General features: G+C 50.3%; 4 protein-coding genes across 4 annotated transcripts, besides 1 other annotated feature; 3 read left to right on the forward strand and 1 right to left on the reverse strand.

Moving 5' to 3' along the window:
• Nucleotides 1-21,083: part of a sequence feature (contig 1.164 1..150254(-1)) that runs on past both edges of the window.
• ANIA_08911 (uncharacterized protein) lies at nt 746-2,401 on the reverse strand (the record flags this gene model as incomplete). The annotated part of the gene is made up of 4 exons (XM_677088.1): nt 746-997; nt 1,063-1,435; nt 1,482-2,218; nt 2,294-2,401. The coding sequence occupies 4 exons, from the start codon at nt 2,399-2,401 to the stop codon at nt 746-748; spliced, it is 1,470 nt and encodes a 489-aa protein (XP_682180.1).
• ANIA_08910 (type I polyketide synthase) lies at nt 7,014-14,749 on the forward strand (the record flags this gene model as incomplete). The annotated part of the gene is made up of 9 exons (XM_677087.1): nt 7,014-8,072; nt 8,120-8,243; nt 8,291-8,403; nt 8,452-8,878; nt 8,926-9,375; nt 9,422-12,768; nt 12,826-12,900; nt 12,945-13,276; nt 13,327-14,749. 9 exons carry the CDS (start codon nt 7,014-7,016, stop codon nt 14,747-14,749), a joined length of 7,350 nt encoding a protein of 2,449 aa, XP_682179.1.
• Nucleotides 15,087-16,214, forward strand: ANIA_08909 (F-box protein; the record flags this gene model as incomplete). The annotated part of the gene is made up of 2 exons (XM_677086.1): nt 15,087-15,840; nt 15,892-16,214. The coding sequence occupies 2 exons, from the start codon at nt 15,087-15,089 to the stop codon at nt 16,212-16,214; spliced, it is 1,077 nt and encodes a 358-aa protein (XP_682178.1).
• Nucleotides 17,574-18,422, forward strand: ANIA_08908 (uncharacterized protein; the record flags this gene model as incomplete). Its single annotated transcript, XM_677085.2, has 1 exon — nt 17,574-18,422. Exon 1 carries the CDS (start codon nt 17,586-17,588, stop codon nt 18,420-18,422), a length of 837 nt encoding a protein of 278 aa, XP_682177.1. The 5' UTR covers nt 17,574-17,585.

The following is a 21,083-nucleotide window of genomic DNA, read 5'->3' on the forward strand; positions in this document are numbered from 1 at the left end:
GATCCATGGGAGGATTCGCCGAGAGGTAGATTCCAGCTTAGTAAAGCGCGGTATTTGGCCCAACTCGGCATCACGGAGATGGAAATCCGATGCTGGCTTAGACAAAGTCACTATGCCGCCTCAGTCATGTTCAAATGCCCTATCATATCGGCAAGTCCTGTTTCATTTGGAAACCGTCGGCTAGTACGCTCTGAGCTGAGATCAATATGTCTCTGACTGAAGTAAAGACGCCGTAATAGAAAGCTGCGTGGAATGCCAGTGATTCCAAAGCGAGCCGGCCGTTTCGATCTGGTTAGGTTCAGGAATGAGGGAAGGCAGCGGAGCAAGGACTGGCGGAAAACTATCCAGTGCTTGAGGCCGAATCACTGCAATCATAGTCGCTGTTTGTGTTTGAAACTGCCATCTTTAATTTATGATTAATTTATGAGGTGAGGTTTATGAACCACCGGGCCACACAAGTACCCTTCGCCATCGCTTAAGCCGCCCTGACCGATGCGCAGTGACGAATATATCATAAAGGTAGGAAACTGTGGTAAGCTCATAGTTGTAGGAGATTTGAGTCCGTGGAACGCGTGGATTTGCATCGAAGTGGAAGTTCACAACGCGTTGAAGATATGATAGTTAAGCCCTGAGATAAGTACTATGATCCAGTGACCAGTCATGATTTACAGAGGCTCATCTCCACGCCCTCTGTTCGTTTGATATCTTTTTTTTATAGAGCAGTATTATCGTAAATGCCATGGATTCATAAGCATCGGTTCTCACCCGCGCTCATGAACCTCTTCATAGGCCCATACCGTGAGGTCCACGCCCGGAGCGGCCCGCCCCAGGAGAACAACGGGATTGCTAGAAGAATACTGGCCGCCTGGATAGCGGTCATCTCGCCAAACACCGCAGCGGGTCCTTGCTGAGTGATCCAGTCGGCAGCATAGAGGGAAAGCAGCATGCCTATTGTGTTGCGGATGACAAAGATGATGACCAGGGCCTCACCGGTGAGCTGCAAAGGTTATCAGTATTAGGGCTAGTTCACTTCGAAAGGGTTAAGGGCAAGTAGAAGCATACCGGTTTATAACAATCCAGACAATAGGTAACAGCGACATTGGAAATCGCCGCGACGCCAAAAGCCTGCATAGCATATCCAACAGCGGCTCCGATCCAGTGGACCTGATGTGCAATACATAGTCCGAAGATCAGGAGTCCGCCTGGTCCTATAACACCAGGGATCACGATGGCGGGTAGACGGTATTCAGGCAAACGCTGGCCTGAGCGCTTTGTATATCGAGTCGAGATGATATCAATCAGACGGCCACCGAGGTAGAAAGCCAGCACGGAGCCGATGAATCCAGAGAGCGAGAGCAGACCTAGGCTTCCCGCCGACCAGTTGTACGGAGGAGCAGTGAATGTTCTCGAAGCTGTCAGCTGGACAACGATGTTCCTGTTAGGGTTAGTCAACTGACGGCAGATATTTGGACAACTCTCACCATCCAACGGATATGCCAATGGCAAAAGCAGCCCACAAGAGCTGCGGGTATCCCACGTTCCAAACAATGTCGAGCAGCGTCCTAACAAACGAAGCATCAGGGTTATACCCCAACGTCAACGACATCCACTGCCATGGAGTCCTTCTGCCTGAACGGGGTCGATCTCGACGATACGTTGTCTCCCGCACTGTAAAGATAGCCGTCACAAAGACGACACCAACAGCGACGGCTAGAAAATAGCACATCCACCGCCAGTTCTCCTCTTGCACGAGGTACGCGTTGATCAACGGACCGATAAACAGACCGCTCGTAAGAGCGAGGTGGAAAACCATGAGGTAATGACCTCGGTCCTGAGGAGCAACCATATCCGACACCACTGCAGGCACGGTGGCGTCTGCTGCCGCCGCCGCGAAGCCAGAGAGGATCCGCGACGAGAGCAGTTCGCCATAACTCGATGCACGACTGGACCATACATTCATCATACAGAGCAGCAGCATCGACGTCAGGTATACTGGCCGCTTCCCCACCACTCGCATCAATGGAACCCAGAAGATATTTCCCAGACCAAACAGGAAGACGTTGAAGCACACCAACTCGCCGGCTTGGGTCTGGGAGACGCCGAATTCCTGAACAATGGCCTTTGTAGCCACTGTGAAGTTACTGCTATTGACATTGGCGAGGAAGGTATAGAAGCAGATGGTGAGGTACGTCGTCAATCTAGAGACCGTCGACCAATTCTGCTTCGGTCAGCGTGACTCCTATACTTGTATCCGCCATTTGCCCGCGCCAATAGCTAATATAGAATCACATACCTGAGGATCATTTGGATCGTATTCTTCAGTCTCTTTTGGGTCATAAGATATGGCTTTCTCGTCACCAACAGACTCGATATAGCTCGTCGAGGGCTTTGGCTCGGCCATGGTGCAAGGGTTGAAAGACGAAAAATCATTTGGGAAATTGAATCTGGTAGTTCTTAAACTGGACCATCACCTAAACCCCACCTCTCCACGTCTGGGGATGGGGTTCAGTGTATTCGACTCCATACTGCAGATCTGTAGCGTATGAGTAGGGATTTCCGTAAGGAATTGCCGGTGGAGTCGGTTTATCCGAGTCGATCGCCGAGGGCAAATGCTTATCCTGTCAGCAAGGACCGGCTATTCCGATGAACTCTAGTAAGGACTATTACAAGTACTACATGTTATTTCCAGCCGTCAGCCGCAAGAATATCATAATCGCTCATTGATCACGCTGAGGTTAGGTCCTTCTTAGAAAAGTCGTGTCCAGGTCCATTGCACGAGAGCCTGCACTTAGCAGAGAGGCCAGGCTGCCAAATTGGCATGTTCTCAAGGGGTTTGATGCAGCAAGGCAGCGGGGTACACTGCTTCACACTGACTCGTGCACGGCGAAAAATTATCCGGTTTCGGCTGCCCCTAGCTTTCTGTCAGTTGCGGCCGATAGTTCGACCATTATCAAGACGACGTAATGGTGGGCTCCTGGGCTGAAGCGCCCAGAGCGGAGACTGACACACACAGTTCGCCTTTCCCGTGGCTGGAACCAGACAGTCAAATGCAATGGGCGCTGCTCAATTCGTATTGCCTTTCGTTCCCTGACCCACCAACTAGCGGGCTACCGACATACAATCGCCATCTTGGCGGTGTCAAAAACATGGGATGGATACATTTAAGGATATATTTCAACGGCTACCTGCATATCGAATTTACGATCAAAGCGAACTCGTGATACTCGATCGGGTTATGGTTGAATGAGTTTATGGCCGGCATGGCGACGGATGGGATAATGCAAGGTGTCGACATCTCCGACCACAAACTCGTCCGATGACTTGGCTGCTTGATCGGAATAAGAAAGGGTGAGGGAGACTGCTTGGCTTGAATCAGTGATAATTTCGTGGCATACTACTGGCAGGCTGCCCACTTGGCAGGCAACGCCGCTTGAGACTCATTTTCCGGGCAATCACTCGGATCCAGACCCGGCCATGTATGTGAATTGCGACGGGAGATTGTGCCAAGATCAGTCTCAATGACCGGGGGTATCCCTTAGCATTGTCATAGCTAGTAAGGTCTTGGACTAGCACATGGGTGGTTCATTACAAGTGGTGTGAGGACGAGCGGATAGACTTGGGATCGAATAGTTGGCTGCCGTCTAGACTCTGATATTGTCCAAGTACCTCCTAGGGAGGCCGTCCCGCCGCTTTGCCATTCAGGGATGAGAGGATATTAATATGATAGGCATTGGTGACATCGACGTCGGTCGCATGACGGCAGCTAATCTCGCGGTCCTCGGCGGATCTCGCCATCACTGTTGATTCCCCAGAGGTTACGTCTTAATTCTTTCCATTGTCTATCTCGGCAGGGGGAGCAGTTCGTCCGTGCACCTTTTTGTCGACGGATGTCTTTGACTAGCACCTGATGCGTTTCCCGGAAAACACTAGGGTCTGCCGCTGTATATGGCAGGTGGTGGCATCGACTCCAGCGTGAACATTGCTACTACGATCTCAGCAAGTCTGGGGAGATTTGACAAATTCTTTTCGGTTTGGAGATGTCGCCATACTGTATGGCACAGTCAAGACCCCTATTCGCGTCTGCCTTAGAGTTTCTTACAATAACGCCTCTATGTGCAGGTGACTATTGTTATTTTCGACATTTGGCGTGTCAGCGTCCAGTATGAGCATAGGCAACCACGCGGCTGCTGGAAATTACAGATTTTTCATAGGTATTTCTTAGATAGGGTCATTCAAAGGCAATCATAACATAGACGCCCCTTTCCCTTGGGAGATTACCCGCATCGAGAAAGTGTCACCATAGTATGTGAACTTGAGACGCCGAGAAGCGACACTTTAAATTTAGAAAGCGAAAAGCCATCGCTGCCGGTGTTTGTAGACGGACAAGGAAGTATACAATTCTAAGAATTGGGGAGCCTCGATCTAAACCGCACAAGGAAGTATACCGTCATCATTCTCTGTGGACAGTTTAAGATAAACGCCGGCACATTGAGACGGCAAAACAAATCAAGTCACGCATCTAAACATTTGATTCATTGGGAACGCATCCGCGCAGACCAATAACCGAAGAGACGGCTTCTCATCACAAGCAGCGCTCCAAGATTGCTCCTCAATCCATTAATCCGTTAGCGGCCCTTGCGGAGATTACAGTACATACTCGCTAGCAACGTCATTATGCAATAGTCTCGCACAACCAGGATCTTGTCCATACAGTAAGAATAGAACTAACAGTTTGAAAGACTCTACTAGCCCTAGGGGACTCAAACTCCCCCACTACCCTCTTAGGCCGGAGACCACCACTGTTCACTCCTAGTGAAGTGATTCAGCTGACTATCTAATGTTATAACCGAAGTCTCCTTAGGCAAACTGTCTCTTATTACGGCATCTGCGTGCCAGCGATACTCCAGCACGTTGCTCTGGACATATACAGATTCCTTTCTGCCGAACAATCCAGCTTTCATCTGCAGCCATTGCCGATTGACTTCATGACCGCATCGCCCGTACCTATTGTCGTTTAGAGCCGTCTGCTTCACTGAAAGTAGCCCCGCCCAAGACGGACTACGCAGCGGACAGATATGCATAGGCCGTGCTCAAGCTTAACTTGAGCTAGCTACCTTCCTGTAGATCCAGGAGATCAATTCTCAATATACCTCGCATTGGGTTTCCTCGTTTAAACGACAGCTCTCAAAAAGAAAAGCCTGGAAAAACAAAAGAAGTTAGCAGCTATGGTATCATCGGCACACAGTCCTTCAAACTCCCAATAGGGTCGATCCCCTACGCCTCAGTATATTGCAGAGGTACCAGGCCGGTCTCTAGGTTGGAAGTGGCCCAAAGGATTGATTTGAGCTTCGAAGGCTAATCAGTCGACCAAGCCGGATCAGACCTCCGAAAACTGGAATATGATGTTCGAGGGTGGGTAAGAAGAGCCAATATAATGCGCCCAGAATGGTTAACCCACCATGGCTTGAACATCCGTCCGTCCATAGAGAGCCGGAGGACTTCGGCGTATGAGCTCCTCAGATGATCGAACGCGATCACCGAGCTCAGTTCGTCCAGTCAGTCAGCTTGAACAACCTAAGGAAGTTTCCTGCGAATTTGTCAGCATTTTAACCTATACCAGATCTGCTCGTTCCATCCGCATCGTGATTGTTGTTGCTTATTATTTTTAAAATACCTCGGCCAATGATATTCACCAATGAATCCTGATAGCCTTCTCTGAGAGCGAAGCTTGGGTAAAATTACCCAGGGTAAAAAAGCTAGTCTACCAGGCAGCGGATTTAGGCGTACAGCCTGCGATATACGGAAGATAAGGAGTTTAATACATGTTTTATATTAACCGGCCTGTGTATATATTATTCGGTGCTTCGTTTAATCGTCACGTGCTGCCAGCTTTCTGCCCCCAGAAATCTCGGCGGCCTCACCAAGTCAATTTCCCGCCATCATCCCGTTCTTATTCCACAAACTTTAACTATGGCAACGATGAATGGGTAGCTAACTCATTCACTATAAATCGAACTATTGATTCAGAAAGTGGATAAGACTGTGCACGGGCACAACCCCGCCCCCGAACAACGCCGATGTGGCGAAGTTGCTCCTGCCACTGCGGGTGGCCCAGCGGATGCTTTATCCTTGATTAGCGCGACGATCTTCCAGCACTGGCAGAGTATTGATCTGACCGGCCTCAGATCGTGGGCTGTAGCCTTTTGTCCTGTATCGCTTGTCTTGCCGCTGACAAGCTGACGGGGAGCTGTCCCATAGACAGCATTTCATCTGCCAGGCAGACGCGGTTCGAAGAAATATGGAATACCCCTGGCATAGTGATTCTAAGGTTGCCTGGTACCTGGGTTTCATGCTGGACTTTTAGCCTGAAACACGATCTGCTCGGCATGTGGCCAGATATAGTTGAGGCTAGGCCACTAACCGTCCTCTGATCGATCTGCGCTCTTGGTAGATTGTCAGTGCATATGCGGATTATCGGTGCATGCATGGCTTAATACGTTTTGGGAAGTGCAGCTTGGTATGACCGTCTCCTTATCAGGAACAGACATGGTTCTTCGCTGGGTGCCTGACTGACATTAAATTTAGGTGTAAGCTTTCTGCTTCGTACTTTCGATCGCTCGCACTATTGATCAAGCAGCCATGCTACGTAGGATTTTGGCGACCGCGCACGTTTTCGATCCAGCCGTATCGATTCCCAAGCGTCAAGGCGATCTATTCTATTGATTTTAGTTAATGTCCTGCGTAAGACTGCCTTCCCTTTTGGGATTCTATCAGAAATCAAGGCTCTGAGAACAGGTTCTCCCGTGCAGATGAATACAGTCGTCAGTAGGCTAGCATAATCATCATGAAGATCAGCTTGGCTGGTATGAATGTTCTCGGAGCTGCTCGGATTGCCATAGCATATAAGGATGCCTAGCTACGCTTTTCATGAATGTTCATCAGAAGCTTTCTTGCCTCAGTTTTTATCTTATTCTTTGTCCTCCGCGTATCCTGCACTGCAAGTAAACATTATCATGTCTGAAACCACCCCTCAAACTGGTCGTACTACATCAGCCTCTTGGGCTGACGACCCGATTGCCATAGTCGGCGTCGGGCTGCGTCTGCCAGGCTCTATTAGAACGCCCCAGCAGTTCTGGCAGTTTCTGGTCAACAAAAGGAGCGGTCGTTGTCGAGTGCCTGCGGACCGTTACAATGTGGACGCTTTCCATGGTCCGAAGGGAAAGCTTGGTCATGTCTGTACAGAGTACGGGCACTTCCTTGACGTCGACCTGGCGGCTGTTGACAGCTCTTTCTGGTCAATCCCGCCAAAGGAGCTGCTCCTTCTTGACCCTCAGCAGCGGTTGCTGATGGAGGTAGTTTATGAGTGCCTAGAAAGTAGCGGCACTGCTGCTTACAGAGGCAGAGACATTGGTCTATATATAGGTGCACTTGGCGAGGACTGGATGGACATTCAAACCAGAGATCCACAAGGGCTAGGAATGCACTGTGTCGCGGGCTATAGCGACTTTGCGCTCTCGAACCGACTATCAAAGGAGCTTGGTCTCACTGGCCCAAGCATGACTATCCGGACTGCTTGCTCTTCTTCAATGATGGCTTTACATGCGGCCTGTCAGGCGCTCTATACAGGGGAGTGCTCATCCGCCGTCGTTGGCGGCTGTAATCTCATCCTCTCACCGCGCATGACAACAACTATGTCCGAACTCGGTGTGATGTCGCCAACTGGAGACTGTCGGTCTTTTGATGCACGAGCTGATGGCTACGCGCGTGGTGAAGCAGTTAACGCCATCCACATCAAGCGTCTCTCCCACGCGCTCCGGGACGGCGATCCGATCCGATCTGTCATTCGCTCTGTCTGCATTAACTCGGATGGACCGAGATCTCCTGTGTTTATACCCAGCCCGGAGAGCCATGAGCTTCTCATCCGTCGTTGTCACCAGCTGGCTGGTATTTCAGACCTCTCGCAAACGGCCATGATCGAGTGTCACGGGACTGGGACGAAGGTGGGTGACGTCCAGGAAGGAAGGGCCGTCGCGAACGTGTTCGGTGATATTGGGGGAGTTCTAATAGGATCAGTAAGAGGAATACGCGCTTGAGGCTGCATTCTGGCTAACCACTCCAGGTAAAACCTAACCTTGGGCATAGCGAGGGAGCATCAGCCCTAACCAGCATCATCAAAATGACGTTGGCCTTGGAGAACCAAACGATCCCCCCGAACATCAATTTTTCAACACCAAATCCGAAGAGTAAACTCCCTCTTGCTGATTTAAAAGTATCTGCTAATTTAATATAGTTCCATTTGGACCTGCTTGCCTTCGTGTTCCCGTGGAATGTGAGCCGTGGCCGAAAGACAAAGCGGAGCGTGTTGGACTCAACGGATTCGGAATCGGGGGAGCTAATGGACATGTGGGTGTATTGATGGCATTAAGAGGCTTCCAACTAATCTGCTATTAGGTTCTCCTAGAGTCCGCTAGGTCTTTTCTGGGAACATTTGTGAATGAAGCCCCCAGTGGCTGCACTCCCCAGCTGCTAGTCTTTTCAGGAACCCACCCAGAAACAGTGAAGCGCAACATCTCACTCAGTTTGGATTTTCTAGCCAAAAACCCTGCTAAGGTTGCGGATGCTAGCTACACTCTAGCATGCCGCCGCCGTATACTCCCCAATCGGGCATTTGCTGTGGGCTGCCTGGACTCCTGGGACGTTTCACCCGTGCGAAAGGCAGGTCCCGCAGACCTTGTCTGGGTCTTCCCGGGCCAGGGAGCGCAGTATCCTGAAATGGGTTTGAAACTAGTTACCGGTAATGCCATTGCCAGAGATACAATACGGAGTTTGGACGAAGTGTTGGATCTCATTGATGCCGGTAGATCCTGGACTCTTCATGGTGGGCTTCCTTCTATGAGATGTCATTTGGATGCTAATCACCATCAGACGAGCTGCTTCGACCGGAACCCTCTTCAAGGCTATCGCAAGCCAAGTTTTCTCAGCCTTGCTGCACGGCTATTCAAATTGCTCTTATCAATGTGCTCAAATCTATGAACGTCAAGCCCTCTGCCGTGGTTGGCCACTCAGCTGGCGAGATTGCCGCCGCGTATGCTGCGGGTGCACTGACTGCTGCCGAAGCGATGGCTATAGCATATCAAAGGGGCAATATAGCAGAGAGAGTGGAAGGTTCTGGAGGCATGATTGCTGTTAGCTTGAGCCGAGAGCAGGTCTCCCCGTTCTTGACTGATCAAGTTACAGTCGCATGTGAGAATAGTTCAAGGAACATTACCCTAAGTGGAGACTCAGCCGCCTTGGATGATGTAGTTGAAAAACTACAGTGCACCTATCCTGAGGTCACGACTAAGCGATTGGGAGTGAATTGCGCGTACCATTCTGGTCAGTATCTATATATATTTCTGGGGAGTAAGCTAACACTTTATAGAGCACATGAACATAGTGAAAGACGAGTACCTAGACCGACTTGTAGCGTTGAAGGTGAAACAACAGCCTCTATCCACAACATTTGTTTCCTCTGTGACAGGAAAAAGCGTCGAAAATGCGGGCGACCTTGACACTGAGTACTGGTGTCGCAACCTCGTCTCTCCCGTGCTGTTCTACTCAGCCGTTAAGGACACCATTGCGGCCCTGCCTAACCCAGTCTTTCTCGAGATTGGACCACATTCAGCTCTATCTGGCCCTTTGCGCGATATTTCGCCGTCGACTCCCTATATTCCGACCTTGGTACGGGGAATCAGTGCAAATACCTCTATCCTCCGCACCGTAGGACGGCTGTTTCAGTTTACAGAAATTGACCTGTCCGGCCTGGTCACTGGCAGCGTCTTAACAGATCTGCCGCCGTACCAGTGGCAATACGATAGACGCTTCTGGTCTGAATCACGAGTCTCACGAAATTGGCGATTCCGTCAACATCCTCATCACGATATACTTGGGTCTCAGATTCCAGACGGCAATGAGATGGAGCCTCTCTGGCGGTCTCTAATTCATCTTGACAGTGTTCCATGGCTTCGAGACCATGTCATTGACGGGAAGACGGTCTTCCCGAGGTCGTCTTATATCTCAATGGCAGGCGAAGCGATTCGTCAGCTGACAGGGAGCTCCGATGTTTCGCTACGGCGCGTATCTTTTCTTGAAGACATTACATTCGATGGAAAGCACCCCACTGAAGTCTTGACACAGTTTCGACCCATACAAGGTACCGAATGGTATGACTTCACACTCACGAGCCAGTTTGAAGGCAAGTGGACAAAGCTCTGTATGGGACAAGCTCGACGAGGCTATGATCTCCCTTCCGATATCAAACAGCTGTGCCCAGGACACAGAAAAGTAAAACCAGAGACCTTCAACCGTGCAATGGAAAGGCTAAGGATTATCTATGGGCCCCGATTCCGCGCTTTGGATCGAATTGCAGTTAATGCCACAGCTCCAGAAGCAACGGCTGAGATCACCGAGAGGCACGAGAGACAGGAAAGTCACTACATTGTTCATCCATGCACGACTAGCTCTATCTTCCAACTGCTCACGATTGCCAAGGCCAAGGGCCGGAATTTTGATCATTCATTTGTACCCACATATATCGAAGAGGTCTATGTTACAGCATCGACTGGTTCTATTAGTGCCCAGTCCATTATCACAGCCACCCAGAACCGAACCTTCTCCGGTGACGCTGCAGGATTTTGCGGTGGTAGCCTTGTTTTTTTCATGCGTAATATCCGACTCATGCCAACGGAAAATCGCTATGACCGAGGCCTTGATCCCCATGCTGGGGCGCGACTGGTTTGGCAGCCAGACATTGACAAGGCACACTTGGCTCGTCTTATACGGCCGCATTGCGATAAGTCAATACTGGAGAATCTATTTCTGGTTGAGGAGCTTGCCTTGGCTTGCATCATTGAAAGTGAACAGCAAACGCGCAGCAGCAAAGCGCTAGCGCATTTTGCAAGATATAGCGAATGGCTGAGTCTGCAACGGCAGCGTGCCGAACAAGGCAACTATGACCATGTCAAGTCATGCCAGGCTATCGCATCAATGCCCTCTAAAGACCGGGGGAACCATATTAAGGAGCTTTATCAGAAAGCGCTCATGACCCCGGTGCAACATGTGGCCACCGCCGTTATGCGCATATACCATGAAACTACCACCCTCTTTGCCGGTCAGGTTGATCCCTTGAGTATTTTGATGAAAGATGACTTGCTATCAGCAATCTATGGGTTCAACCTCTGCGACTTTGCTGATTTCTTCCGGGTGATCGCGCACAACCGACCCTGTATGCGGGTATTGGAGATTGGAGCAGGGACCGGTGGGATAACTGCTACGATCTTGCCAGCGATGCATACTCCTCACGGAGAACGACTCTATCACAGCTATACATATACTGATATCTCATCTGGATTCTTCGAGCGCGCCCAAGAGCGCTTCCGTGCATACAAAGGTGTCGACTACCGGGTACTGGACATCTCAGTCGACATAGCTGCGCAGGGGTTCGATGCGCCTTATGATTTGATTATCGCGTCTAATGTGCTTCACGCCACTCCAAACCTTCAGCAAACACTTGCTAATGTGAAAGCCTTGCTAAAACCCGGCGGGAAACTCTTCCTACAGGAACTTGCACCCACCACCAAATGGGTAAACTATATCATGGGCACGCTCCCTGGCTGGTGGCTCAGCAATGATGACCGTCCATGGGAACCATACGTGTCGCCGAAACGATGGGATGCAGAGCTTCGCGCTGCCGGGCTGTCTGGGGCCGATACCGTTGTTCATGATGGCCATATGAATGCTCATATTGTTTCATCCTTGCCAGAACTTCGGAGTGAGAGGAACCGACAAGTTACTGTCCTTTGTAAACCTGGTTCTGAGCACTTGAACTCTGTCATCGCCTACCTCCATACTCGGGATTTCGTAACTGATACCCGTCATCTTGGGGAGGAACTGCCCAACAATCAAATGGTTATATCATTACTGGAACTGGACGGACCACAACTACACGCAATGAATGAGACAGAATACCTGAATTTGCGGGATCTGATCACATCTCTTGACCAAAAGACAATGCTGTGGGTAACTAGAACATCCCAGGTGGCATGTTCAGACCCACGGTACGCGGCGACACTTGGGCTCTTGAGGACTGCTCGCAGGGAGCTTGGACTTACAGTGGCTACGCTGGAGGTGGATACCTTGGATGTAAAGGCAATTGACGCCATTGCTGAGGTGACCGAACGTGTCCTACGTCTTGAGACCACCTCCTCGCTTGATCCCGTCTTGGAATACACTCACGCGTACGGCACCCTGATGGTTGGTAAATATTATCCGGCAATTGTGAGTGAGGAGCTTTTGGATAGGGCGGCCTCTGACCAAACGGCAGCGGTGCTTCGAACCAGTCCCCGAAATATTGAAACTCTCACCTGGGAACGCATGTCACTGGAGATATCCGCACCTGTTGAGGACTGGGTCCTGGTGGAGACGCGGGCTGTTGGCATGAATTTGAAGGATCTCCTGGTAGTCAATGGCACCCTTGATGCTGCTCTGGGCAGTGAATGTGCTGGGACGGTTCAGCGCGTTGGTCCTGGAGTCAAGAACCTGCGCGCCGGTGATCGAGTAATGGTGCTATCACCTAACTCTGGAGTCATGGCGACGAAGTTTGTCACGAGTGAGAGGCTCTGTGCGCGCATGGCCCGTAATTTGAGCTGGACTGAGGCAGCTACGATACCCTTCGCCTTCGCAACGGCATTTTACGCGCTGATCGATGTAGCCCGCTTGAAGTATGGCGATGTATGTCATTCTTCATCTTTTCTTCGCCCGTCAAACTGTGCTAATCGAAACTAATAGTCTGTCCTCATTCATCATGCCTGCAGTGAGATCGGAACGGCTGCTATTCAAATTTGTCGCATGATTGGAGCCAAGGTAAGTTCCCTTCGAATGCCATGTCGGGCTTACTGACGATCTAGTTCTATTGCACTGTCGCGAAAAGGGCAGATGAAGATTATCTGCTACAGCTGGGGATACCCAAAGAGCGTATCTTTTCCTCCAGGAATAGCACCTTTGTTCGTGATCTCATGGTTCCGACCGCGGGCCTTGGAGTTGATGTCGTACTAAATACTCTTTCTGACAATCTATTCCACGCCTCGTGGCAGTGCGTCGCCGAATTTGGCGTCCTGGTAGACTTGCCACAAGGCGAGTTCAACAAGCAGCTACCAATGGAAGCCTTTGAGGGAAACCGTTCTTTCTGTGCGGTCAATCTGTCCCAGGTTGCTGCAAAACGACCGGAGACAATTCAAGGGTGAGGATTTTGGTCCCCAAGCAATCAAATTATCTGCTAATAGATGCTAGATTGCTTCGTCGGTGCATGCACCATTACGCTTTGGGCGAACTGACTCCGTTGCAGCTACAGGAGTTCCCAGCTGAAAAGGCACAAGATGCATTCAAGTCTATGAAAGAGGGTAAGACTGGAAAAGCCGCTATTATCATGCCTGAAGAGTCGTCTTCGCTGCCTGCTTGCTTTAGCCGCAGAGAACCGTCCTTCCGTAACGACGCCATACACTTGATTGTTGGCGGACTCGGTGGGCTTGGTCGCTCGGTCAGCTCATGGATGGCTTCTCATGGTGCACGTCATTTTGTTTTCTTTTCACCCTCTGCAGCCAGTAAAGAAAATGATGACTTCGTCTTGGAGCTTCGCGCTCAAGGCTGCCGCCTCGACCTTGTCTCAGGTGATATCAGTAACCCTGAAGATGTCGACATGCTCATCAAAGGCCTCGATGAGAATATTCCCATCGCCGGTGTAATGCAAGCTTCTATGGCGCTCGAAGTGACCTCTTTCGCCACTATGTCCTTCGCTCAATGGCAAGCAGCATTTGCACCAAAGTGTCAAGGAACCTGGAACCTGCACAACACCCTGCTCAAATACAGCCGCAAGACAGACTATTTCCTTCTCTTCAGCTCATTGTCTGGCCTCATTGGGCAAACTGGGTATGCCAACTACGCAGCTGGAAACGCTTTCCTCGATGCGTTTGTGCAGTACCGGCACTCACTTGGCTTGCCTTGCTCTGCAATCAATATTGGTGTTATGGAAGATGTGGGATATGTTAGCGAGCAGACACATGCCATCGACCACTTCGTCGCTACGTCGACGTATACTCTTCAAGAACGCGATCTCCATGATGCGGTTCAATTAGCGATTGACAAATCCTCACCGGTTGGAACGACAACCAGGAACGGACCTGCCCAGCCCACATATGTCAATGAAAGTCAGTTGCTCATCGGTTTGCGTAGTACAGCGCCGCTGGATTCTCCCAACAATCGAACGTCCTGGAGGCGGGATCCGCGCATGGCCCTCTATCACAACCTGAACCAGTCGGCTGCCAAAAGCGCATCTGAAAAGACCACTGATACTGCCGATGATCAGATTCTCGTATGCTTTCTTGAGCAACTCAAGGGGGAACCTGATATCCTTGACAAACCCGAGTCGATTGACCTCCTGAGTACAGAGATTGGTAAGACTCTCTTCAGCTATATGCAGCGTGATCGGTCCAACTTGGATCTGGATGTTCCACTGCCATCCCTAGGAGTGGACTCCCTGCTCGCAATCAAGATGCGCAACTGGTTCCAACGGAAAATCGGGGTTGATATTGGCGTAGTGCAGATACTGAATAGTGGAAGCTTGCGGGATCTAGGAAGAATTACTGCAAAGGCTATAGCAGGACTGCGGATTGCAGAGTCGACAGTGTCAGTTGCAGATTTGACACCAATGTCTTGAGCATCTCTGCGTCTACGATGTCCTCGATGGGGTCATAGTAAGCCAACAGTGGGTGAGATTCTAAACTATCAATGCAACAGTGAAGATTTAGTTTTCCTTCTACATATACACGACTAAGCTCAGTACAAGCTTGTTCATTCTGGTTCCTCAAATGCTTAGCCATTGAGCGAGACTTACGCTCATCAAGCCCAATTCGTGCTGGACAGGAGTGAGGCAAGTGCGTGATCAATGTTGTCGATGCTGAAATGCACCTTCCTTCGCATTACTTGGACTCTATCAAGCAAGATGTTTACTTCTCGCTCTCTTCTTCCTCTCCTATCTATTACATTCTTACATAATGGATCATCTTAACCTGTCTCCGCCGCAATCGTTGATCCAGAATCTAGAACTGTGCGTCAGCAATGACCATATTAGCAGCCTTACGCCTGACTTATTACTGCACATCTTCGGATACCTTCGAGAAGACGGTAGATCGCTTTGCAATTATGCCCTTGTGTGCCGCCGTTGGCAAAAGCTGCTCGAGCCTTTGATCTACAACACGATTCAAGTATACAACGAAGCCCCTACACCACCTCGCGCTTTCTCGGTAGTCAGATTCAAACACTTTGTTGGGGGTCTCAATAATGTGAGACGAAGGGCCATGGTTCGCAAGCTAGTCTTTCATTACCAGGCTACCCAGTTTCCCAGAGGACCGGGCGAGACCGCGTCGCGAGCTCAGGACCCTGCGCAGAATCCCACTGATGCAGGTTTCAGGAAAGCAGTCGCTGGACTCTTTCAAACATTGCGGTTCTGGGAGCCTTGGTACAAGATCGAGCTTGATATTGCTTTGGCGTATAGCTACACAGGCGCACCACGACTGGCATCCATGGCGAACCCGTCAACTACGGCTGACTTGGTCACTTTTCCTACTGTCCATTGTGTGGCTGAAATCGCTTTCCACTACAGCGAACACGGACAGGTGTTTCAACGTATTTGGGAAGCGACACCGTTCCATATTGCCCAATCCTGTGCGAATCTGGCTTCGCTAGTGATGGATTCGGATGCATTTAAGCTTACCGGCCGTCAGGCTCCCGTGATAAGGCGACGCAAAGGTAATATTCAGCTTGCATGGGGTGCATGATGCGACTGTTAACAGGATATAGTCATAGCTGAATGCTTGGACGGCTTGCCTGCCACCATCGAGAATTTCAGCATGCGAGTCATAGGCGTCAGTAATCCGTACGTCCTCGATTGGTTCACCCCTGAGGAGGATCCCTTCTCTTGCAAGCTGTTACGCATCACCACTCACCTCCACGCGATCAAACTGTACAATGTGACTATACCTGTTGATTTTTGGTGCCCGCTCGATAAGAATTACAGGCCCAAAAGGGATCGCCCTGTCTGGCCCTGTCTTACCCATATACTTTCCGACGACAATTGTCTCGTTGAAGGCACGGGTAAGCTAGTCCTTGTCCGTCTCATTTAGGGTTTATGTTTATTCTATTTGGGATCACTGCAGAGGATAGCATGGTTGACGGCTCTGCCGGATATCGCGAAATGTACTTCGAGCACATCAATAAACTATTCGTTTCTCTCGGGTACGCAGCCCAGTGCATGCCGCGCCTCTTGTTCGTCAAATACACCATCTCATCAGTACTTTTACCTCTTGTCGAATTCGTGAAGGAAGACGAAGGAACTGGAAGAGTGCATCTTATGTTCAGTTGCCCGGTCATGCAAGGGTTTGAATTTTCGCCAGCAATGAAGCCGGCATGGGGCTTTGACAAGCAACATATCATGAAGAGTAATATTTCTTATCCAAGATACCTGCAACTCAGGCTTGATCGCTGGCCGCCGCAGACATGACTAGTGAGTGTAGCTTATTCTCACTAACTCTGGCCACATTGATAACCTGTGTATTTCCTCATGGTCTGGTCACGTCCTGAGGTCACTATCCTGTTCATCGCTTTGGAGGCGTTCGTCCATTTGCTCAGCAGTGAGTAGACTGACTACTACTACCATCAGCATGGCAGTTATAGGGATGTTTTCAATGGCATGGAATAGTATATTGAGAATCAGACGTAACGAAATACCTGTCAGTCACAGCTGCCGATAAATCAAGAGAAACATGACAAGACTTCCATTCAATACTCGCAGGCAGATATAGGCAGAGTAGACGAATCAGACATCTCAGGCCCGCGTAAACAATGATCCTTGCCTCGAACATTCATACAGCGCTCCTAATATGTAAGCCGACCTTTATCTGCTGAATTAGTCCAATAACATCAGTATCCTGCTCGAATCTAGTCAAGTCCCTGACATCAGTTGACATGCTTGGACGCGCCTTAGTCCTTGGTTGTAGCATTCCAGTGGAAGAGAGTTGAGTTTGATCAGCACAATCTACGAAAGGGATGCGGTATTCTTTATAATGCTTAGCGGCTTCATGTGACTGTCAACGGACGTATTTATCAGGCTCAGGGTACGGGATGGTATAACAGCCCTAGTCTTTACTACCCTTGGACTGAGGTACAGTTTCTCATTCACTGTTTTTCAGATATGTTCTAGTAATTGTAACGAGTGTGTATATACGGCTTTGGAATATGGTGTTGCTTGAATCATGAGTGGTATAGCTGCTCAGCACGACAGTGGCTTGGAATGCAGCGGCAATTCTGAAGAATGTGCCAGTACAAATCAGGCTGGCGTAGCAGTAAACAAACAGATCACTGACCAGGACCACACATATAGCTACGAGTTCATTTTCATAAATCACTCCTCATATCTCGTCGCTCGCTCCCTCCGCGGTCCACTGTTCCTCCATTTCATCCAAGATAACATCCTTGGCATTGACCTATACCGAAATATGAAATTCCCACTCCCACTACCCACCCTTCTCGGCGCTCTGACGCTGCTCACTCCAGCCTTCAGCGCAAATACCCTAAACATAGTCGCACACCCGGACGACGACCTCCTCTTTTTGAACCCAGATATCCAAAATGACATCTCGTCCGGATTCAACGTGCGCACTGTGTACCTAACCTCAGGCGACGCAGGCCAGCCATACGAGTACTGGACGCTGCGACAGGCTGGGCTTCTAACAGCATACGCGCAAATGGCAGGTGTCGAGAGCATCTGGGACGAGAGCGACGCGGGGGTTGCCGGCAAGGATATCCCGGTGTATACACTGCGGCCCAAGCCAGAAGTGAGTCTTGCGTTCATGCATATTCCCGACGGGAGCATGGATGGGAATGGATTCCCCGCGACGGGGCAGGAAAGCCTAGAGAAATTGTGGAAGGGGGCGATTGCGCGGATCCGCACGGTCGATGCGTCTGGGACGACGTACTCGCGAGGCGAGCTTGTTGAGACGTTACGGCAGATTATTGACTCCTTTGTGCCGGATAGTCTGAATTCATTGGATTATGTGCATCCGTATGGGAGTGGAGATCATAGTGACCATACGTCTGCGGGTTTGTTCACGAATACGGCGGCGATTACGTCGAGCTTTCCGGGAAGTGTTATTGCGTACCGGGGATATCCAATCAAGTCGGAGCCAGCCAATGTGGGCGGAGAGGATCTAGTGAGGAAGAAGGAGGTGTTCTATACTTATGCGGCGTTCGATGAGGATGTTTGTGGGAGTGACCAGGCTTGTGCTGGGAAGGAGTATGAGCTTTGGCTGCCGAAACAGTATACTGCGAACTGAGTATCTTGATTCTGTGAAGCGTATCGCGATATTTACCTTTCATCGTCGATCATTATGAGTGCCACGTTGGCTCAAACAAGCCTCTCCCCTGTTTGATATCAATATCTGTTATGGAGCTTAACTATGGATCCAGCAAGAAGCACGAGCGTGGTATGTAGCGCGACAGTCGCAATTCAATTAATCAGTATTGCAAAGCTCTGCGCAACAGCATAGAAACAAACCATCGCGAAACGCAGCCCGCAGCCATATCTTTTTTGGTTTCTACCTGTCATGGAAATAGAAATATCTGCTGATCGGTCATCGAGGGCGATCCGAGATCGATATGAAACACGTGGTGAACCATGTAATCGGTAATTGGTGATTCGAACCAGCAAGGATTCACTAGCTTTAAGGCATTGTGATGACGCTTCATCCAGTAATTCATGCGAGAAGAACGGAGAGCCATACCATCTCGTGTCGCGCGGATGTATGCCGCTCAGTGAATTGAATTCTCTGAGAAATTGGAACAGAGAGGCTACCTGTACCACCGTAGCGGGACAAGTATAAAGCTGTGGCAGTGGGCCCGGTGCCGTTAAGGTTTCGGCACGGCTGAGGGCTCGTCTAGGTTATCGCGTGTCGCAACCTGCTTGCAATAAGCTCCCGGTGGATTGGCCGCAGGGGTGTAGAAAAAAATCATCATTCAGTATTATTTGTGCCCGCGCCGTAAACTTGCAGCGAACCAATGGGCCTTGCCCGCTGCTAAAAAAAACCCTCAAGGATCCCAACTGCAAGGGTAGATACGCACAGCATGACTCCTCAGCGGTCGCTTACCCATGTGGAGTTGATGTTCCGCAGCTAAAGCGGCAGGCAGTACGACAAACAGTATGATTTGCCGATGGCGTCTGTGACGAGCGTGGATACTTGACCAATCTAATCACCCAAGTTCAAGGAAATATGCCAAAAAAAAAAATGAGCCGCTATTCTGCCCAAATATGCACGACAATCTGTTTTGAGCATAGTGCATATCCTCTCCCCTCCATATGGGTTCTTTCAGACAGGATCCCAGCTATCGGCTTGTGATTTCAACGCGCTATGTAGGTAAGCTGTCATGGTTGTGCAATCTGCGCAGCGAACATTGCCTCGTATATACCGAAATTTGCACTCAACTGAGCGCTCAGAGCCATGGATACCTGGAGACCGGAGCCTGAGCGCGAAGTAGGGCCACGCTAGCGCGGAAATAGCCACCGCTGCGAGGCTGCTAGACATCTTCGTGATCACCCAAATAAGGGCAATTTTTGTTTGCGCAGAGCTTGGAGCCCAATCAGCCGTTTGTTTGTAGGCCCGCGTCTGTCTGATTCGTCCCGCGGCGGTAATTCGAGGAAACAATATGCACTCCGACAGGTCAGTCTATGCATATAGGTAGACCGCGCCCAGACAAACCCTTCTCTGTTGGGCAGAGGTCCATTAGTTACCATCGCTGAGCCACACCCGCGTCGGATTCGCGGCCCTACCAAATGGTTGTCGACTACAATGAAATTTGCAATCCTGATATCGTCCCCCACTCGCCCAGCCAAGGTGTGCTGAGGCATCTGTCTCAGCTACCAGCTCTCGACGACTTGACGCCGGAACCCGAGTCCGGCAAAAGGTCACCGCACGGCTGAAAATACATAGTGACTGTTTTAGGTACAGTAACCTTTTTACCCACTTCGGTTTTGACCAAGCCAGACATTGATACAATCCAATAAACCGGTGCTAACTCTGACTCAGTCTCATTGGCCGCTCCATCTGCCGCCGCATCCAACCGTTGAGCCGCAAATCGCTGCAGAGGCGTCTGAGACCACATGCTGAAGAGACCAATGTGCAACAACGTTCGGGGACGTTTTGGAGTCTGCGGCCACGAGGCAACCGTATATATTGCGAGGTGTCGGCCGGCGATCCAGAATCGCGTGATCTGTCCTCCTCACCTGCGCATAGACGTCTGGGACTGGCAGGAGGATAAAGACAACGAGAGATGCCCATCCTGCCGGGGAGACACACCACCCGAGACCCCTTAACAGCATCTCCAGCGAAAATGGAGTTTGGATCGACAAGGACCCGGGTTATGTGTCTGGACCGACGCTGTGCCCTCCGGACTGGTTTTGCAATTCAGAAACGAGTTTCTGCTCTGAACGTCCGCCCCAGGTAAACGACGCTGCTTTGGATTTCGCATTCTCAATGGAAGTATCGCGTCTAATGAATATCCTGTTGTTTATTAGCCATCTGTGTACTACACCATGCTGAATTGACACACCATTCATCGCCCTGGCGGCTAGCAAGATAGACCAGATGAGGTAACCGCGTGACTTCACTACGCGAGAGAGTTTCTCCAACATTCAGGTCGAAGATGAACCACCGCTCAAGCGGCTGGCTAGAGTCGAAATCCGCTGGAATATGGACGTGGTCGTATACCGGCGGCCGGGGAGTGGCGTAGAACCTCCGGCCCAGGAGATTGCCAGTAAGGAGGTCTCCAAGGGCGATATGGCGAGCTTGAGGGTTCCCTGGGATATCAGAAACGCGAGCATAGACAAGTACCCGCATTGAATGGGCCATGATATGCCAGCAGATTGGGGACAGTGGATAGCAGACGCAGAACAAACGGAGGATAGCAGTAGGACGAGGGAGGTGAAGAGGAGAGAATAGGCG

The sequence above is a fragment of the Aspergillus nidulans genome, chromosome VII (assembly GCF_000011425.1).
Source record: "Aspergillus nidulans FGSC A4 chromosome VII".
NCBI lineage: Eukaryota > Fungi > Ascomycota > Eurotiomycetes > Eurotiales > Aspergillaceae > Aspergillus > Aspergillus nidulans.